The sequence below is a fragment of the Cynocephalus volans genome, chromosome 2, assembly GCF_027409185.1.
Source record: "Cynocephalus volans isolate mCynVol1 chromosome 2, mCynVol1.pri, whole genome shotgun sequence".
NCBI lineage: Eukaryota > Metazoa > Chordata > Mammalia > Dermoptera > Cynocephalidae > Cynocephalus > Cynocephalus volans.
The window spans coordinates 104,828,104-104,850,133 of NC_084461.1; the positions used below are offsets into that span (position 1 = coordinate 104,828,104).

General features: G+C 34.2%; 1 protein-coding gene across 1 annotated transcript in view; it reads left to right on the forward strand.

Annotated features, from left to right (window-relative positions):
• Positions 1-22,030, forward strand: part of HSD17B4 (hydroxysteroid 17-beta dehydrogenase 4) — a 91,385-nt gene that overhangs the window by 40,516 nt on the left and 28,839 nt on the right. Inside the window, exons 12-19 of the mRNA XM_063085310.1 lie at positions 1,266-1,369; positions 3,902-4,138; positions 4,762-4,813; positions 8,658-8,729; positions 10,573-10,676; positions 15,338-15,403; positions 19,726-19,795; positions 21,003-21,109. Coding sequence (XP_062941380.1) covers positions 1,266-1,369; positions 3,902-4,138; positions 4,762-4,813; positions 8,658-8,729; positions 10,573-10,676; positions 15,338-15,403; positions 19,726-19,795; positions 21,003-21,109 — 812 coding nt within the window. The remainder of the gene's footprint in view (positions 1-1,265; positions 1,370-3,901; positions 4,139-4,761; positions 4,814-8,657; positions 8,730-10,572; positions 10,677-15,337; positions 15,404-19,725; positions 19,796-21,002; positions 21,110-22,030) is intronic.

Genomic DNA, 22,030 nt, shown 5'->3' on the forward strand with positions numbered 1-22,030 from the left:
CTCATTGAAATTTTCATTGTGCTTTTTCTCAGTCAAATGATAGCATGATTTTTATGTCATAAATGGTAGCATTTTTGCATTCTGTATTTTAGTATTTGAGATGTTTGTTCTATGAATAACAGTCACCTCTCAATGAAAACTGATGAAAGAAAAAAGGAAGAAATATATTAAAAACTTTTCTCTGAAATCTGCCTCAAAAAGTATTTCTGCCTCAAAAGTATCAGATTATTATTAAGAAAGCTAACTAATTGAATAATGTAAAAATATAACTTTATTATTCAGAGTGCAGTAAAAAAATTATCTTTTCTATAAGAGTTGACTTTCCAGAATACCTATTCTAGCCTTTCCATTTTACAGATGAGAGAACTAAAGTCCAGAAAAACTAAACTAGATAGTGTTTGAGCCAAGCATGAATTCATGTTGTCTGTCTCTTAGTGCAGCACTGTTAGTCTGTACCAAGGTGCCTTTCAATGAAATAGTCTCCCCTCTAGGCAGCATTCTGAAAGGGGTTGTAGGGAGAGGATTAGTAGGCAAAAAGCCTCTCCGCTGGTGTCACCAGGAATGGCAGGTATCCCTGGTCATCTCAGACTCTGTAGTTTGGTTATGGTTTTTGTCTGAGTTCAGAAGGAAGCCCATAAGATTTGTTAGAAATGTCTCAGAGCCTTCAGAATATCTTATGGCATATAGGGATGCCCCATGAGCCTCTTTTATTAACTGTTTAGGCCCCAGAACAGTAGCTTCCAAACCCTGTTTGTAGTTACCGGTCATGATGATGGTTTTCTCTGGAAGATTTTTGAGTACTGTCCTCAGAGCTATTACATGTACAGAGACCTGGGGGGTAATTTTGGCTTTCTTTCCTCTGGAGAAGGGATGATGGTAGGGAGAGAAGGGAAATCAATTCTGTCTCCGTAAGACAGAAATTGCCTGTCTATAGACAAGCATTCCACTTTACAGAGTTATAAAGTAGCACAAAGACATTGAAAAGCCCAGAGCCCCTTAGAATCAGATAACCTGGGAAAGGTATGTTAGATAATGTCCTGTTTTTCATTGAAGACATCCAGTTATCTTTGGTCTTCTTTATAGTCTTTCACAGTTTTCCCCTGCATTAGCCTGACATCATACATTCAGTTCATGAGTGACAATGGAGGTTCTGTAGCAGGTTTGCTGAATGCTATAGGAATAATTATCTATCATATTGTAGCCTTTCTTAGTCACATCTTTAAAAGAGCTTTTTAAAAATTTTTAATTATTTTTTTAAATTTTAGAATCAACTGGCAGTCTAATGGAAATTCTAAGTAAAATAAATTCAGAAGGAGGAGTTTCAGCAAATCATACCAGTCACACAGCATCTGCAGCCACATCAGGATTTGTAAGTGGGGAAAAAAGCCTAAAGCTTTTACCTTCTCAGGAGACTCGTCCTTCCTTCCTTCCCTCCTTTCTTTCTCTCTTTCTTTCTCTCTCTTTCTCTCTCTCTTTCTCTCTCTCTCTTACTTTCTTTCTTTTGTATGCAATCTCTAAAAATGGAGAGAAGCAGTGGCACAGATAATTTAAAATAGAGGATTTATTCAGAAATTATTTATGATTGACTTTAGAACAAGGCAGATTCTGACCTGCAGGGAATTCACAACAGTTGAATCACATGAGGAGGTGGCTTAGATGAATTCTGAAGCTGTCCAGACTACTTTATTCTTCTTTACCCTTTTTCCCTCTCCCTCTCTAGATTTCTCTGCATGGTACCACGCTTTTCTTTCCCCTAGTGGAGGACTGTGTCTTGAAATACCAGGCCAATTGAGTGTCAGTTTTCAAATTTTTTCCTAGAGTCTGAGTGGGGGTAGGAGAATAGAAGGTAACCCATTCAGCATCTTCCCTTGGCTTTTCTGGATGATTGGAAACAGTGGTGCTGAAAGCTTATCATGAACTTTTCAGAGGAATACTCTTTACTTGAATTTAATTTTTAGTAGTCTCCCTTTGGGGGTGTAATGAATCAAGTTATTTGCCTGACTGACGCTTCAGCCACCTCTTTTTTTCCACTCTCCATTGCTGTTTGGAAATTAACTCAGGGGGGTACTGTTGATAAAAAATATTTGAGGCCAAGGGTTGGCTGGTTACTCAGTTGGTTAGAGTGCAGCCTTATAACACTAAGGTAATAGGTTCAGATTCCCATACTGGCCAGCTACCAAAAAAATAAGTAAAGTACACAGTTCAGTGGTTTAAAAAAAAAAATACTTGAGGCTAAACTAATATCTGATCTGGATAGCTATGTCTTTCCAGCCTATCTACCTTCTGTATACAGTTCTCATTGTTCCCATTAATAGCTCTTTCTCTTTCCAAGGCTAGCTTTAAACTGATTTTAAATAGATTTGAATTGTGTGGAATTTTTGGAGTGGGGGACAAAGCAATAAGACTCGTGGAGGTTATATGCTGCAGGTTTTCTGCTGTGTTTTCTCCCCTTTACCTACCACACACAAGGCTTTATGCCTCTATATTGAAAATGCCTGTAATCAGCAAAATTTTGTTTGAAATATAAACAATTCCAAAACATTTTCTTTATCATACAAAAAATTACTTTCTAGGCTATCAATTTGTTGTTAAATAAGTGACCACAAAACTTTTCATAAAATATGTATGAAATATTGATTGAACATAAGCTAAAATATTGCATGTAACTTTTGCTTTCTCTTCTTCACTACGGTTTGACAAGTGTCATTTTTTTCCTTGACTATCATTGATCGTTTTACTCTAGTCATTATTTTTCTAACATTTTAGAAAAGGATATTTATTTTAGTAGTCATTTCTTTTAAGAGAAAGCTTTGATAGGATGTGTTTTGGAAAATTTCAATGTGGCTGCAAGTGAAAAGCTTCCCACTGTGTCAGAAATTTGAGTGTAATTGCGGTTATAGCCCATGTGAAATCTGCCCATTCCCTGACTCTTGTACATATCCCACTTCTTAAAAAAGAGTTTTTAGTGGATAAATAGTAAGAAATAAATAATTTGCCACATTAGATTCTGGTGTTTTGTGACCCCAGGCAGGCTTAGTGATAAAATTAGGACCCTAATTTTAAGCCTGACAATATGGTCAGGCTATAAATGTGATTTTATTTTAGAATAGGGGTCAGCACACTTTTTTGGTAACGGGCCATATAGTAAATATTTTGGGCTTTGTGGGCTACATACTATTTTTGTCACATATTCTTCCCATTTTTCTTTTTTTAAACACCTTTTAAAAATTTGAAAACTGTTCTTAGTTCTCAGCCCTTGTTTGCCAACTCTTGCTGTAGGATAAAAGTAATCAAAAAATTGGACATTGTTCTTTTATAACCTAATATTTGCTTCATACATTAACTAGTCACATCATCACTAAATAAAAAAATACATCTTATTAGACAAAGGACATTCCTGGGAAGAAATTTTAGGGTAAAGCTCATTTTAATTAAAACCATTGAGGCAGTCTCATTTACAAGCATTAGGCAGTGTTTGGCTCATCTGTTCACAGTGAATTTTATACATTAGATCATATAAAACAATTCACTATACCTAATTATAACAAATTCCTTATTTTTTTGATTTAAGGGTAGCTATTAGTTGCTGAGTTAATAGGGCTTCACACCATCAGAGACAGGAAAGTTGAAAATGATACTATCTGTTAGCAAGAAGCAAGCAATAAAAAAGTACTTATCTGTAAATGAAGCCCTTTTCTACACATTATCTAATTGTTTTCTATTTTAAAAAATCAATTGTAAAGAAACAATTATGCTCCATCAAATTCAATGACATTCAAATCACATCTTTTCAAAAACAAAACTAGGTATGTAGGCAACTAACAGTTTTGAAAAAGTTAAAATTTCGAAGATATGACAAAAATATCCATGAAAAAATCATTTTTTTGCAACCATCCTGTAGGCTGAAGCTATTGGCTATAAACTTCCTCCATTTTCTTCTGCTTATACGGAACTGGAAGCTATTATGTATGCCCTTGGAGTGGGAGCATCAGTCAAGGAGCCAAAAGATATGAAATTTATTTATGAAGGAAGTTCTGATTTCTCCTGTTTGCCTACCTTTGGAGTTATCATCGGTCAGAAATCTCTAATGGATGGAGGATTAACACAGATTCCTGGGCTTTCAGTCAACCTTGCAAAGGTTTGCCTAATAAACCTTTGTTTTGCTTTTCTTCTGCTCCTTTAAATATTATTGATAAATGTCACATCCTATATGTGTATGTTTGTCTACTCTTTGTAGGTAATTCCCAACATATTATAGGAATGGAATATTGACGTTGACAGTGCTTTGACTTTGAACATGGTTGTAAGGTTTTTCTTTATATTTTAGTTGAGTCGTTTGTATTTGCATGTGTGACCTGGAATTACTTTACAAGCACTGACCCATTTGTTCATTTTTATTAAACATTATTGGATGCCCAATATGTTCCAGGCACTGTTATAAGCACTGGGAATACAGCCTAGTTTAGTGTCTTTATTGGCAAATAATCTGTAATTATCAGTCAACAAGGATTTGTGAGTGCCAAGGAAGAATACAAATATATCTTCTCTGTTCCAAAAGAGCTGACTGTTTTTAGAACGGAAGACAGATTATTTCTGAATCATATGATTAAGAAGTAGAAGCCAAACTGAGATAGATAATTTAGGGACAGTAGTGATGTGAACATGTGGGCCGTAAAATGTCACTTGTGATTAGCAGTATCCATAGGCGTAACCTGTGGAACAAAAAAGTTTGCTCATAAAATTTTGGTTACCCTAACATAGGTTCTTCATGGGGAGCAGTACTTGGAATTATATAAACCATTTCCCAGAGCAGGTGAGTTTTTGATACACTAATTTCATAATGCCATAATTTTATTTTCTGATTAAGCTTCCAAACTATGTCAATGTGATAAGCTGGCATAGAGTGACCTAATAAAACATATAAGTTATTATGTGCACGTAAACCACTAGAGTAGGTTGATGTTAACTAGTACCTGTTTGGTTACCTTAAACTTTGTCCTTTGATAGTCTTAAAATAAATTATTTCCTAATACTACCAATTTATCTCTATTGATGTGTGTGTTATTAACAATTGAGAGGAACATTGTGTGTGTGTTCTAAACTTAGTGATTGCTTACAATCAGTTATGATTCCTGTGATTATAGTTCATTTTTTTCTCAGGTATTTGATCTTGATACTGATTTTCATGAACTGAAAAAATATTAAAAGATAGAGAATTTCTTGTAATTGATTAATTTTTTTTTCCTACTTTCTTTTGGAGAAAATGAAGCCAAATCTGCTTAATAGTAATTTTTTCTTTTCTCGATAATATATTGTTTAGTAAAGCTTCTCTTTTTATTCTTTCATTGTAATTTGATATATTTCTTTTGTTTCTCTCCTTTCTTATCATGTCTAATTATTTACTGGCCATATAAGGTGGAAAAATACAAAAAGGAGTGTTTATCATTTCATATTATATAATGTAGAGGTCAGCAAGTAGCTAGAATCCTATTTTAATTTTTTTTTTAAACCTTTTTATTTTACTAAAATGTTTATGAGATTTTTTTATTGCTTAAGGCTGGATAGTGTTTTTTCCAGTGTAAGTACTACAGCATAAGTTTTCAAACAGCTCTTTTTATCTGAGACAGTGCACAGTTTGTGGTGATTATGTACTCATCAGATACCTGTTGGAAACCTACCTTTTGCAAGGCATAGTATTAGGTTTTATTAGACAATTTTCTAACCTGGCTGCATATCAAAATCACATGAGTTATTATATTATATTACCTGTCACTTTTAATAGAATATGGATTCTGGACCTGAGCCCTGGAGATCTTGTGTGTGTTTGTACGTGTGTGCGTGTATGTAGTGGTAGTGGGTGGTGGTGGCTAAGGAAGCTCCCTCCTTACATGTTTTATATTCAACCAGCCTAACGGGTTCATTTGGAACAGCTGTTATAAAGGAAGCAGAAATGTGTAAGATAGGTTTCTGCCTGCAGGGTTTTTAAAATATGAAGAGAGAGATTAGACTTGTACTCTAAAATGATTACAACTTAACAATGATAGGAATAGGAAGGTGTGGATAATACCTTAATTTCTTTTACCTCCTTGGCCTCAAGTTATGTTTCTCATGAATTATTTTTCTTCAGTAGCACTGGTGCCTTTTCTTTTTGCAATTTTAAAGTTTACTGTCTAGTAAATGTGAATATTGAAAATTTGAGATACTTGAGGTTTATAAGCTTCTTAAACTACAGAAAACCAAGAGCATAACTACTATTTATAATCTTTCCGTAAAATATAACAGTGGATGAGACATAGAGCCTCAAGTTTCAGGAGGTTGATATCAGCATCTCTTCATGGCTCATTTGTTAGCTATAGTGGTAGTACCATAGGCTGGCTAACCCCTCATCATGGTAAAAAATAACCATTAGATGGAGTGAAAGAAACCTAATAGCAGCACTTTATTTTCCTTCATGAACCAGAACATATTCTAGTACAGGACATATACTGGTCTCTAGATTTTCTGGGTTCAAGAGTTTGATCTTTATTATGTTTCTGTTTGATATCTGTCTTTATTAGACTCATTTCTTTCAAGGTAATTTCTATTATTAGTACAAAACAGTACTTTATTTCATCTGGAAAGTAAGACTGATAATGTTACCAACTTTGATCTTCTAACAGGGAAAATGTGATGATCAAATATTAGTATATGTAAAAGTGTTTTTGAATAATTAAGCATTATGCAAATGTAATTGTGATGCCAGATTTTCAAAATAGAATCTCATGGAGCTGTGGTTTTGGTTGTTAGGGTAGATTTAACTTTTTTCTCCTAAGTACTCATTTAAGTAGATTTTAACAAAGTTGTAAAATAATATGTGCTTGTTGTAGAAAATTTGGAAACTACAGGAAAGTATGGCAAGAAAACAATTGTCTGTAATTATTTATTCACTCATAGAATATTTATTAAATACTTATTGTGTGCCAGGCATTCTGCTAACAATTGGGAGTATAACCATGAAAAAGACATTATCCTTGCTTATACGGAGCTTAGAGTCTGTCTAAGAGACAGTGGGCAATGATAAACATTGTATAATGTGTTATAATGGGAGAAGTATGAGGCTACTTCAGAAAGTTCATGGAAAGATTTGTATTATCATTTAAAAAATTTTTTTGTGGCCAGCCTATCTTTTAATTCTGTTTTTTCATGAACTTTTCAAAGTACCATCATATAAGTGTGGCATAGGTGCCACAAGAAGTTCTCTAACTTAGAATTGAACTTGAAGTTGGGGAAAGCTTCTTGGTGGAAATGAACTCTAAACTGCACTCTGAAGGATGAATTAGGAGTTAATCATGTAAAGGGGAGATTGAATAATGTTTCAGACAAAGGAAGCACTATGTGCAAAGGGGTAGAAGTGAGAAAGAGCATTGGTCGTTAGGGGAACTGAGAATAGTTCATGTTTTCTTAAGGGCAAGTTGGGGAAGATAGCAAGATATGAGAGTAGAGAAGTGAGAGGGGTCTTGAAAGGCCTAGAAAGTCAGGTTAAGCAGCTTGGATTTCATTCAAAAGGCAGTAGCAGGAGAGCATTATAAGAACAGATTTGGATTTTGGAAAGCATCACTCTGGCTCATCTTTGCAATGCCTGGATTCTCTTTGACCATCTCATATCCAGACAGTTACCAGGTTGATTCTTTCCTTTAAATCCACCGATAATCCTTCTATTTCTGTCTATCTCCACTCCCACTTCTTTGTTTCTTTGTTCATCTCTCACCTTCTAAGTGTTCTCTCTGCCTTTATTCTTGTTCCCCTCAGGTTCATTCAACTCACTGCAGCCAGAATGTTATTTCCAAAGTGCAAAGGGACTGGCCGGTTGGCTTAGTTGGTTAGAATGCAGCCTTGTAACACCAGGATCAAGGGTTCAGATCCCTGTACTGGGCAGCACCAAAAAAACCCAGCAAACAAACGAAAAAATGAATATATGTTTGCCACTTTTCTGTTAAAAATCCCAAATGGCTGTCCAGAGACTTCAGGGTGAAGTAGAAAGTTTTTAGTATAATTTAGCTTCTACCAATCTCCGCATACTCAAGTCCTGCCATGTGCTTACTCTCTATTTTGAGTCAGGGATGATGCGCAAGTTTTTGGCTTGGCTGCTGGGTGTTTAGTACCATTCATTCATATAGAGAATGAAAGAGAAGAGTTAGGTTTTGAGAGAAAGATGATGAGTTCACCTCCAGAAAGTGATAATCTTAAGACATCACCAGTTAAATGATGGGGAAAAAAGTCCGGAAAAGAACAGAGTTATTTGAAAGAAATAATGTCTCATTAAACCAGTAGAGATTTGAGAAGAAATGGGGTTAATGGTATTGGTTGTATGCTTGACAAATGTTTGTTGAATGACAGAGTTAAAAGAGACCAAGAAGAGTCATTGATATTGAAAATGATTATTTTTAAAAAATCTAATTTATCAGAAATACTGATGTTTCATATTTAGGTAATCAGGTGTTCTGATTGCTTTTAATATTGAATTGCTTTTTCTATTGAGTTCAGGAAAATTATTTCAAACCATAATTTTTTAATTTGCTGAACTTGCAGGTGGAAATTAAATTTTCTCATGTCTTAATGTAATAATTTATGCCCTTTAAAATGGTGTATTTACTTATTTATTTCACTTTTCATTTTAGGAAAATTAAAATGTGAAGCGATTATTGCTGATGTCCTAGATAAAGGATCTGGTGTAGTAATTCTTTTGGATGGTAACTCATTTATAGTTCTTATAATAATATTGTTAGATTGATAGGCTTTGTGTGTAACTTAATATTTCACATAGCAGTTGAGTAGCAAGTTTTTATCTTCCAATTTGTAGGAAAGTGAGTAAGCATTTAAAAACTTCTTAAGGTCTTTAAGAAAAATAAGGGGAGGGGAAGGAAGCAGATTGGGGCAAGGGCTGTGGGGTGGAGGGGGCGGCATTTCAGTGGATTTAAAACAATCTTCCCAAAGCACAGAGATGAGAAATTTGGCTTGTATAGAGAATGTAGAGGAGAATTATGCTTGCTGGAGTATGTTTTTGGCAGGAAGGAATATTAAATAGACCTCAATTGATAATTAGGCTGTGTTGTAGGTATTTTTTGTGTAAGCTGTTTGGAACTTGCAACATGTTTGATCACTGAATCATCCTTATAAATGGTAGTTAGTGTCCTAGAATTGTGAATTTAAGCCTATTGAACTCATAATGTGGTTTAAACACCATAGTCACATTTTATTTGCAGTGAGAAAAAAAGATAATAGTTTAATAAATGTCGAAATAGTGGTAATTAACATCAGCCAAAGATACATTGCTTAAAATTTGTTTATTTTAAAGTCAAGAACAAAAGAAATAGGTATTTGTTGTCAAATTTTAGAAATAAAGAACAGTGGAAAATTTAATGTTGTTTTATATTTGGAATACAAGCCTTATTTTTTGTTGTAAATACGTAGGAAGTTATACTGTATTTGCTGTTTTGGAACTTGACTTGTTTTTCCTTAATGATATATTGAGAACATTTTTGATGCTCTTGAATATTATATATGTTCTCTCTCCTTTTTCTCCTCTTTTCTTCCTCTTCCTTTCTCTCCTTTTTTTTAGGTTTTTATACTTTTCATTCCAGATGTTGGCCAACATGTGGCTACAATCCTCTCAGTTCTCTTTTAGTCGTCCTACCATTGTACCACAAAAGTTCTGTAGTAATCTTGCTATAGTTTTTACTGTTCTCTCTTGATCTACTCCATTTCTTTGACTATGACTTGGTAATGGGTCATAGTGTATTAGATTTTGTAGATAAAATATAGATGAAATTAGGTGTCAAGTTTCCTGTGTAATAAAGATAAAAATCTTATTTAGAATACCAATTGCCATGACTTTTAAATATTTTTGTTATAATTAGATTTTTCTGTAGTATGCAGTTCAAAATCACATTCCTAGTATTCTAGACCTAGATATACTCAAACTCTCACTAGTAAATTAGTAAGTAGAGGGTCAGCTGTCTTATTCATTAATTACCTATTTGCTAACTTGCTCACACATTTATTCATTGATTTATTAATTAATTTAATAAACATTTATTTGGTGCCTTCTTTGTACCAGGCATTATTGTAATCACTGGAAATATAGTGGTGAGCAGAACAGCTATGATCTTGCCTTCATGTAGCTTATACCTCCATTCTTACTTATTTTCTCTTTTATATTCCATGCTCTTCTTGAGTGCTTTGGAAGAATGTTTGAAAGTTTGAATATAGTTACCTGCACTTTTCTAGTGTGATTGTTTGAAATGTTTGGTATGGAAAGAATTGAAATATGAATGGCAGTTGGGGAGGTTTAAGAAGAAGTGAGAGAAATAGCTATTTCAAAGTTAAGAAAGGATTTGTGAAGCTCCTGTTCTCTCTCCCTTTCAGAGACTGGTGGTAAATGCATTAAAACAAATGCTTTGTAGTCCAAACTTGGGCATCTGTAAATTACAGAACGCTTTTTGTTTTTGAAACTTTTTAAGGAATTGTTGAACGTGTCTTGGTTAGCTAGTTATGTCTTTTAATAACTCCTTTTTTTTTTAATTTACTTTTTAGTCTATTCTTATTCTGGGGAGGAACTTATATGCTATAATCAGTTCTCTGTCTTCCTCGTTGGCTCTGGAGGCTTTGGTGGGAAGCGGACATCAGATAAAGTCAAGGTAGGCCATGGCTTTATAAGCAAAATATGTGTGCAGTTAAGGATTCTTATGTATATTTTGATTTTCTCATATTACCATATAAGTAATTTCATAGAGTAGAGACTCAGTAACCCACATTTCTTTGAATTAGAATGTTTCTTGGATTTGACATGCTTTTTGTGTTTATATATTTTATATATAACAATTTATATATGCTTGCTGAGGTAAGTTTAAAGTACCTGAGATAATTGTGGGACTTTTTGTTATTCTCTTGTGTAATATTTAGAGCACCCAAAAGTTTTTAGAAAAACCTAGCACAAGTGGTCCTTATGTAGATTAAAATCTTCATTCATTAAATGACCTAAGTATTTCTCTTGGGTGAGACAATTCTATTTACTCTTCATTTCTCAAATTCTCAAAACGTGTTTTTCCTAAAAATATTTTATAATTTGGGTTTTACATTAATTTAACCTGGCCTTTATCTCTAAATTATTTGAGATAATAAGATTATACTGTAGTTAATATTCTTCTGTAGTAAATGAAATATTATTTAAAGTGATATTGAGAGACAGCTTCTGGAATGGTGGCATAAGGAGTTCCTTGGACTCTCTTGCCAACGAATTTTTTAACTTATAAAAAATATTAAAAAACAACCATTTAAAGTCTCTGGAAATTGTCCTAAGGGCATATAGCAAATGAAGCAATATTTATTCAAGACAACCTACTATATTTCGGTAAGAACAGTGAGAATCTGTGGCATTTGAGCCACAAGCTGCTCCCTTCCTTCCTCTTCCACTGGCTCAGCATGACCAAAGCTGTACCCCAAGAACACAGGATCTCTCTGCCTTCAGCTCCCAGAATAGGGCCCTGCTGTCTTTCTGGGAGGAGCAGGCCACTAACTTTTTTTATTGCACCAGCTCCTTATTGAAGAAGCTGTATTTGGGGTAAAAATGGCTGACTTGTGGGGCTCTATTCCTCCACCCAGCCCCCACTTATAGGGTGGAAACTCTATCCCACACATGGCAGGCTGAGAATACTGGGGCCCTGATTGCCCCTGCCCCATCTTTCCTATAGGGTGGAGGGTCCATGATTGGAGGGGCAAACTGAGAAGACCAGAAGCTACTACCCTGCCTAGCACTCTTCTTGTAAAGCAAGGGTGTCACTTGGAGACAAGTGGGCCACTGTCTGTGTCCCCATCTTTGCAACAGTGAGAATTTTTGCCCAGTGGGATAGGCAGACTGTAATAAGAGAGCTATGATGCTGTTCTCAAGGAAACTGACTCTTTTTGGAACTGAGTATTTGGAAGTTCAAGTATAAGGGTGCCCTTGAAAACAAGGTGACTTTAGTGATAAGCAATTAAGAGAAGGCTGTTAATTCCATGAGAGCAGGAAGCTAACCTGTAGTCCAGATAGATGTTTACTAGAGAGAACCAGGTAAAGACACAGCTAAGAAGAGCCTTCTTGGTATCATAAGAAACCTCAAAGACTGGCCTCAAAGATTACCTCTGCAAAGAGAACTGGATTTAATTGGATCAGATTGTGGAACAATTTATGCCCCAGGACATTGTTGAAAATAATGTAATAGTCATCTGGCAACTAGTGGAGCTTAACAGCTGAGTATGATACCGAAAGAGGCAGATGACTTTACAGAGAGATCAGGGAGAGAGAGTCAAGGAGAGCCCTGCTAAAACTACTGTCATCCGGGGTGACTGTGTGCATACTTCTCTGACGAGTAATATCAGAGGCTGCACATTGTGGGAAAATAGACTTAAATAACTAAAATAGTCTAACCAAGTCACTAAACAAATAAACAATAACAACAAGCCCTGGAAGGGAAGGGGGATCAGTACCCAGATAATATATTATCTGAAATGTCCAATTATCAACAAAGAAATTAAAAGACATGAAAGAAAAACAAGAGTAATCCACAGACGGGATAAAAGACAAAGAAAACCTAAAACAGGCAACAGAACTGCCTTTGAAAGGACTTAGTAGAAAATGACTTCAAATCTGCTATTATAAATATGTTCAAAGAACTAAAGAATACCATACTTAAAGAAGTAAAGTATGGTGATAATGACTCATAGGTAGAGAATATCAAAAATAGATATAAAATTATAAAAAAGAACTAAATATTAATTCTGGAGCTGAAAGTATAATACTTGAAATGAAAAATTTACTGTTGAGGGACTCAACGTAGATTTGAACTGACAGAAGAAAGAATCAAAAAGCTTGAAGATAGACTGATTAATGATTATACAATCTGAAGAACAGAGAGAAAAAAATGAAGACAAGAAAAAAGAATGAAGAGCTTGAGAGAAATGTGGGATACCGTTAAGTACACTAACATTCATATAATGGGTGTACCAGAAAGAGAAAGAGCAAAAAAAAAAAAAAAAAAAATGAGGAAATAATGCTTTGATGAAAAACATTAATCTATACATCCAGGAAGCTCAACCAGTTCCAAATAGGTTATAAATCTGAAGAGATCCACACTCCATGCATCATAGTAAGACTGTTGAAAGCCAAAAACAAAGACAAAATCTTGAAAATAGCAAGAGAAAAATGACTCATTACTTATAAAGGAAACCCAATAAGATTAACAGCTGACTTCTCATCAGATACAGTGAGGCCCACAGGCAGTAGAGTAATGTATTAAGAGTGTTGAAAGAAAAAAAACAAAAAAAGCATCAATCAAGAATATAACCAGCAAAACTATCTCTCTAAAATACATTTCTAAATAAACAAAAATTGAGAGAATTTGTTGCTAGCAGAACTACCTTACAAGAAGTACTAAAGGAAGTTCTTCAGGTTGATAGCAACTACCACATACCGTATAATCTCATTTATATGAAATGTTTAGAGTAAGCAAATCTGTAGAGATAGAAAGACTAGAGGTTGCCAAAGGATAGAAGAGGAAGGGACAAAGGGGATTGGCTCCTGATTGGTATAGGGTTTCTTTTTGGGAAGATGAAAATGTGCCAGAGTGGATTCTCGTGATGGTTGCATTTTGTGAGTATTCTAAAAAACATTGGATTGTGCATTTTAAATGGGTGAATTAGATGTGAATTATGTGTCAGTGAAGCTATTAAAAAAGTAATATTGATCAGTACTATATGAAAAGCATGTCTTGGGCCCACATTTTTAAAAAAAATTGTGACCATGTATTGCTTGTATGTGGCAAAATTACTTGATAACTATTAGATGATTATTGTATATATGAGATTATATCTGTCTATAGATAGTGACTTATGTGTTAAGAACCCTATTGCAGGTTGTGTACTGCACAAGCATATGTAACAGCCTTGTCCAGATGAAAAGCTTGGAAATGTTATAATTACTCTTAAATTTTTATTCATTTTTAGTATTGGACAACAATGAAGTATCATGGACCAACAAAGAATCTAATCTAGGTCCATTTCTCTAGGTATTCCTTAGATATTGTTGTAATAATTAAACAGAAGTTTCTCACTAGTATTATTTGTTGCTTTGAGAGACAATAAGAGATGCTAAGTCATGGTGAAGCTGTATGTCATAAACTGGTTGCTATTCTGTTAAGAAAAAAACTACTGTGGCAGTACTGTGAATCTTATGTGCTCTTTGCACATATCTTTATGGTCATGACTTACAACTGAGTTTGTGGAGAAAGTGTACACAAAATTTTAAACGGCTCCTTAGGACTACTTACCTATAAGATTGGGAATGACGTCAAGTCCCCAAATATCACTCTTTCAAAACCTAGTAGAATGAACTGAAAATAAATATAGAGGGAAAACCTGCAAAACACACTGGATGCAACTAAAATAATGAAGGGATGCAATTCATGAAGTAATTTTTGAAAATCAGCAGCCTTTTGTTTGTTTTTAGAAGCAGTGACTTTCCCCATCTTTTATTATGTTTTTTGGGGGTTTATGAGGATAAATTTGGGAATATATCTAAGCTCGGCATTTTAGGAATGAAAAATCACCATCTAATTCCTTAAATCTTTGAAAGAATAAAAGCTGACTTTATTGTAGAAAATTTACCTAATGGAGAAAAAATGAATAATATAATTTTGCCTCTAAGTTATTGAAAAGTAGATATTAGCTATTAGTATACAATTCAACTGATGAGAATGTTTTTATCTTTTCTTTGATTTAAATCAACCATAATTTGGTGCTCAGAAACTTGCTTTGTAGGTGTTACAAAGTTTTCATCAAATAGTTATTTTAAGTGTTAGCATTAAGGGATGCTAATAATTCAAATTTTGAGGGGTAACTGAGCTTAAAATTATTTTGTTAAGATGGTAAACTAAAATAGGTGGGGATTTTATAAGACAATTTTAAAGACTGAATCAATTTAGATATGAATTGTGTGTCTAATTCTTATAGTTGTCATCATCTTTTGCATAGGGAAAAACTGTCCTTAATTTTTTCTCCTTCATGGCCTGTAGGTAGAATGGATCTTATTATATAATTCCTTACAGTGGAAAGGGTCTTTTCAGGGAAATCATAATGTATATGAAGGTAGGAGTTATGGAATTTTAAATATTATTATTTCCCAAATATATATTTTAAAAAAACTCTTTATCCAATTTACAGTTTATTATATTGAAACTTGGTTGTTTATCAAATGCCAGTTTGGGTAAAAAGAATAATAATACTTTATATTTAAGATTTGATATATAATGTCTTTTGGTTTCAGGTAGCTGTAGCCATACCTAATAGACCTCCTGATGCTGTACGTACAGATACCACCTCACTTAATCAGGTAAGATTATATTTTTGGAAAGCGATAAGTCCACCTAGCTGATGACACTTTTATTTATAACTCTGATACTAAACTTTTGTGCGTCCAAAATTGTGGTGCTTTTGTCTTCCCTGTAGTAAAAATAAAGACATGTAGTAAAAATAAATACAAATCAAGTAGAAGATCTACTGTCAAGGAGTAGAAAGGACACTTGGATACTCAAGATGTAGATGTCTGAAATAATTGGAGCACCTATTCCAAGCAATGAATGATTAAATACAAGACTTTTATTTGTAGAGTAAGTGCTGTAGACATTCAGAGAATGGGTACTCATAGGGAATGATATATGGAAGGGTTTGGTAGTAAAGATGGGACTTAGTTGAACTGAGATGATATATGGATGTTCCCTTCCCAGATGGGGCTTGCAGTGTGTCAGGGAAGGGGAGAACTAGGGGTAGCAGAGTGTCAGAGAGGAGGAGGAGGGCATGATATGTATAAGGAATAAGAATTAGAGTGTTCACGTTGGAGAATGGTGGAAGGTAATTGTGGTTGGACAGATCTTTAGGGAGAAGTAGAAATAAGGAAAAAATTGTGCCAGTATAGCATAAACTTTGTGCTAGGTATTTATATTAAGTAAGTTTTTAATCATTAAGGAAACTGTCAGCCATATATTTTTTGCTCTACCAATATCATTCTGGAATATCCTATTTACAATATCTTTGGGAGAGTTCCTTTATTTTCAAACTTGTATGACAATACAAGTATACTGTATTTTTCGTATATTAATAAAGAGAAAATTCTACCGCAATAATCTAGAAAGACCAAACAATAAATAGGTACCAGATGTCAAGCTTTTTATTTGGGGAGAATGAGAACAAATACCTGTAGTTTCTCCAGATACATAACCTTATACTATTTATTCTAACAATTAGGCTTTTAGTTATCATTATTAAGTAAAGTTAATCTTTGGGATATTGGTTCTACTATCCCTTAAAATATAATTCTTTATTAAAATTACTACTGTGATGAACTCAAAGCAGACATAGGCTCAAAAACAGGTCTTCTACTCAGGGACTCTTGCAGATTTAGGACACCACATTGCGGGGCCATAAAGTGTGAAAAGATCATGGATGCTAGTTGGATCATCTGGGTCACTTCCAGATACCTACCAGAAAGTGCTTATTCTCTAATGGGATCATCAAAATTAACTGCCGTTCAGCTCAGCTCTGTATTTATAGATGCAGAGACTGTGTTCCTAACGTTGCAATATGCAAGATTCACAGTGTTTATTTTATGTCCCGAAATGCTTGAGTGTTGTGTTATAGTTTTTTTATGTTTGGTAGCTGTTTCATTTGGGAAGATTTTTTAAAAAATTAAATGTTTTTATTTTCTGTTTTAGTCTTATAGTAGCTTTGTGTAGATGAATATTATTTACCTCTTTGCATTTTGTGGATAAGTTGATGGTTTGGGATGATTCCCAGATTGCTAATTCAAAATTGTCCTCTTCTTGTAACAAAGTGCGATTTTATAAATGGATAATGATCAGAAGTGGGGCACTGTGGGGAGGTGTTTTATTTAAAAAAAAATTTTTTTTAGTTCTCTTTAATTCGTGGGATTATAAATTCTCCCTCTTGCTTCTTTTTTTCTTCATGATACAGTCTCCAAAGGGGATATATTTGTTTTATCTTCTTCTTCCCTAAAGGTGATGCTTTCTTGAACTGCCATTTGGAGGACTGTGCACTTTTCTTTTCTCTGTAGTCGGTGCTCTGATCTTTCAGGATTCTTTTCAGTATTTTTGACTCGAAGGTGGAGTTCATCTGGGAGTGATCTTCCTTTGTTTTCCTCTTTTTTCTTTCATGCCCTGTTTCTACCCCACCACCTGACCCTCCAACCCTGCCATTCTCTGCAGTAGCTTTCAGAGGGTGCTCAAAAGAGAGTGTTGCTAGAAATTGGTTTTTATTTTTCTATTTATGGGAATTTGGAGTTTGCAGTGTTGTCTGTCTTCTGGTTTTACGTAGGCTTGTGATTTGTGTAGTTTTATTTGTTCTTGTTGATCTGTATAGTTTTTTTTCATAATATGAGGATATAGAAAGCACCAGTTTCTGAGCCTTTATATTCAGCAATTAGTTTAACTTAATGGTATAAATTTAAAAATTAAATTAAATAATTAACTCTTATACAGATGATCCTCCTACCCACTTTAAATGCACAAATAATATATAGGTACTTTTCTTTCTTTTTTTTTGGTTGTTACTTTTAATATCTTTTGTATCTAGGTAGAAATGAAACAAACAAAAAAACCAAGAAACTTTAACTTTCCTTCTAAAATATGCCAGTCCTTCAAAATATTTAGAAAATAAACAATGGCAGTGTTACCTTATTAATTGAAGAACACTTATTTTGTATTATGATTGAATGGCTCAAACATCCAGTCAGTCAGCTTTTGTCATTTATTGTGGTGAACCTTTTTTGTCTTTGCTAGCTATGCAATCTGTAGGGAGCAGTGCCATCATTGGAATAATGACGTTTTTCATATTACTTAAAATGATTTATTTAGAAGATTATTTCTTTTCATTTATAAGAATGATATCTGTGAGATAAGAATCCTAGCACTAATCTTAAAAGCTTGGTTGTCTTATATTGTTGATAAAAGTCTTTTTTTTTTTTTGACCGGTAAGGGGATCGTAAACCTTGGCTTGGTGTCGTCCGCACCACGCTCAGCCAGTGAGCACACTGGCCATCCCTATATAGGATCCGAACCCGTGGCCCGGGCGCTACCAGCGCCGCACTGCACTCTCCTGAGTGAGCCACGGGGCCAGCCCAAAAATCTTTTAAAAATAATAAAAGTTAACATTGATTAATATTTATCAAGGATTATCCCTTGTAAGCTTTATCTCATTTAATTTTCCAACAACTCTGTGAAAGTAAGTCTTGTTAGCCTCTCAATTTTTAAAAATGATACGATAGAGGCTTAGAGTGGTAAGAAATATGTCCATCAATGGTTTAACTGTACTTGAATCAGAGTCTGTCTGGTGCCAAAGCCCATGGTCTATCATGTGTTTGATAATTTCCCTTTGAGGCCCTGATATGTGTTTTTTCTTTCATTTGTATACAACATGATGATGTCTGTTTGCCTAGTGTTTTATTGCTTGTAAAGTGCTTGAAGAATTATCATTTAATCCTCTAACATCTTATACAGAATCTTGCAAGTCATTAATATTCAATAATTGATTTGATTTAGTTATGTTTAGAAGATGTATAAAGGAAAGAATATTTTCATTGGAAGAATGAATAATTTATAGAACTATCATATGGGGTCATGGGGAAGGGAAAGAGCTTATTAAAATTATACAAAGCATATTAAAAAGGAAATGAAGTTTTCTTAAGAATAATAGAAAATGTTATGTTCTATAAATCAAACTTGTTTAAAAAAATCAATAATTTAAAAATAATAAAAAATCAGTAATTTAAAAAAGTCAAATATGCTGACATGGCTAGTCTTTACATAACAATTTAATAGTCTTGGAAAACTTAACACAGCAATTGACAAGAAAAGGAAGACATTTTGAGGCAGACCCAAAAAGGTCGAGTTAATATACTGATACATTTAGTACTTACTGTTAGCTGTTTTGTGAAATTTTCTCCTTCAGTCCTGAAAAGTACTCTCTAGCTTGAACAATGCACAATTTAAAGTGTGCCAGGAAGTATGGTGAATTTACCCTATTGTTATCCATGTCTGTCTGCTAATTCTATCTTATTTAAGTAAACTAGCAATGTGAAAATCTGGACTAAGCAGAAATTTAATCATAAGGGCAAGCTATCAGTTCATTTTCTTGCAGTGTGAGCTAATGTTCAGGATTTAGTATAACAGGACTATGAAAGTTTATGAGAAGCCTTTGATGTTTAAATGTCGATTATTGTGTATGGGCTGCAATTTAAAACACCCCATTGAGAAAAATGACATAAATTTTACTTGGTTGAAAGGCTATAAACATTTACCTTATCTTCATTGTGTTTTGTTGAGAGTAGATTGATGGAATCCTTTTTGTGAAATTTTCCTTAGTGGGAGCAGTATTATAACCAGATGTACTTCTTGGCTTTTCTTCCTATTATTTGACAACTTTTTCCCCCATCATCGATGTCAGTGTCAGGTGTTACAAAAAACATTTAATTTATATGTAATCATTTTGTTAGAAATAGTTATTTTTTTAATCAGAGCCTCAATTAGGTACATTATGATGCATTTTTCATACAATAAGCAGCCACCATATTACCTGTTTTTCATTTAATATTTTCTAAGAAAGCATTAAGTACTAGTTACATTTATAATTCTTTCTCTATAGGCTGCTTTGTACCGCCTCAGCGGGGACTTGAATCCCTTACACGTCGATCCTAGCTTTGCTAGCCTAGCAGGTGAGTTGCTAATAATATGTATCAATGAAAAATATTAGCTCAGTTATATAAATAATATACTTAAAGACACTGATATTTATGACTGTAGCTTGAGTAACTTTTTATTTTATTTATTTATTTGTAATTTATTTTTATTAGCATATTCATTATTATACATCATATTATTCTTTATGCCCCTTGTCCCCTCCCCCTCCCCCCTCTGATAACCATAGATTTGTTCTCTCCATCTGATAAATGAACCGTTCCTCTGTTGGTTTGTTGCCTAGATGATCTGTCCAGTACTGAGACAGGTATGATCAAGTGCCCCCGTTATTGTAAAGCAGATGCTTCTTCTATTACTCTAGTACTCTAGAGTGTGTTTTGTGGAGAGAGAGGACCTCTTGTTTTTTTTTTTTTTTTTTTTTTTGGTCTCTGCTGGTGCCTCTCCTTGTGTCAGTGCAGTTGAGAGTCTGGTGTGCCATCTGCACAGTGGCTGTGACTGCTGCTATACAGACTAGCTGCTTTTGTGGTAGCCATGGCAATTGCGGTGGCTGTGTTGGGCTACCTGCGTGGAAATGGTGTCTTTGGTGTGCTGTTTACCTGGTTGTGGCTGGGTTTGGCTTCCCTCAGCTCCATGCCTCAGGACCCCAGTGGGGCCTGGGGGTGGTGGCAGCAGTTTGCATAGTTGTGGCAGGGTTCAGCTTCCCCCGGGTAACATTTTAAAAATAGCCCTGTCCACATTACGTTATGGAAAGGTAAGAAGTAGTGTTCAGAAAATGGTGTACTTGAAATTTGGATTATGGTAGAGGGAAGCTCCTGCTGGTTCAACAGGACCTTGGGGGTGGGTGTTTGAGTTATCATGAAGGACAAGGTCATTGGAGGAGAGGAGAGAGCAAAGAACTGAAAGGTTAGGGAAGAATCATCTATCTACCTAGATATTGACATCACCATGGATGATTTCATCGTCAACAACCAAAGCTAAACAAAACAATTCTTTGTGTTCCCATATCTCTCACAGTCTTTTCCTGTTCTTTTCTTTCTTTATTTATTTCATAATTTTCTTCTGGGAATTATTATCTATAAAATATTTTCCGTGTTTCTTAAAATAAATAGTGTAATTCATTCTAATGCAGTTTAAAGATATATTTTTAAAATCCTGAATTAACTATACTTTATTTATAAACATGAAAGGTGCCTATCTCTAACTAAATTCCCTCTCTTTTTTTAGGTTTTGATAAGCCAATATTACATGGATTATGTACTTTTGGATTTTCTGCCAGGCATGTTCTACAGCAGTTTGCAGATAATGATGTGTCAAAATTCAAGGCAATTAAGGTATTATATATGTATATTATTACATAATTTGGATATTAGTTCCTTTTTTATCTTTAGAGAAGAAAAGGAATTTAGTGACTTAATTTAAAATAGGTATTGTACTGCAGCAATATATATTTTAATTATTTCATTGATTTGGCAATCAGCACGTTTTCTTTTTGTAGTTCTGAACAGCTCCATTACATGTGCACCAGGAAGGATATCATCTACAGTTACAATTTAACAGATTAATTAGATTGTTTTATAAATTAATTAGGCACAGATATATCAGCATATATGCCCTAAAAACTCAAGATTTACTTTTTTTCCCCCAACTACTTTGTAATTTACCTTGATTTAATTGAAAATGTTAAGTGGCTTGGGCCGAGCCCGTGGCGCACTTGGTAGAGTGCTGCGCTGGGAGCGCGGCGACTCTCCCGCCGCGGGTTCGGATCCCATATAGGAATGACCAGTGCGCTCACTGGCTGAGTGCTGGTCACGAAAAAGACAAAAAAAAAAAAAAAGAAAATGTTAAGTGGCTGTATTTGACTCTAATAACCATACACCTACAGCAGTATGATAGCTGCATGTTTTTAGTTTTTCTACTTTTAAATTGATTTCAAATTTTTATTCATTATAAATTACAAGGGAAAATATGTGTTCACAATATTTTTGCATAATTGTAAGTCAAAAGATGTACAGTTAAAAAAAAAATTTAAGGCCGTTTCCGATAGCTCCAAAAACTTTTTTTAGTTTATGCTCCATGTGGCATAAAAATGCATTTTCTGATGCCTTGCCCTTGATAACTGATTATTCTCATGCTTTTCTTTTTATTACAACAATTTTTATTATCCAATGATATGTGCACAATGATATAGAAAATTATGAAATAAAAAGTTGAGTTGTTTTGCCGTATATATCCCCTCCAGGCCTCATTCTCCC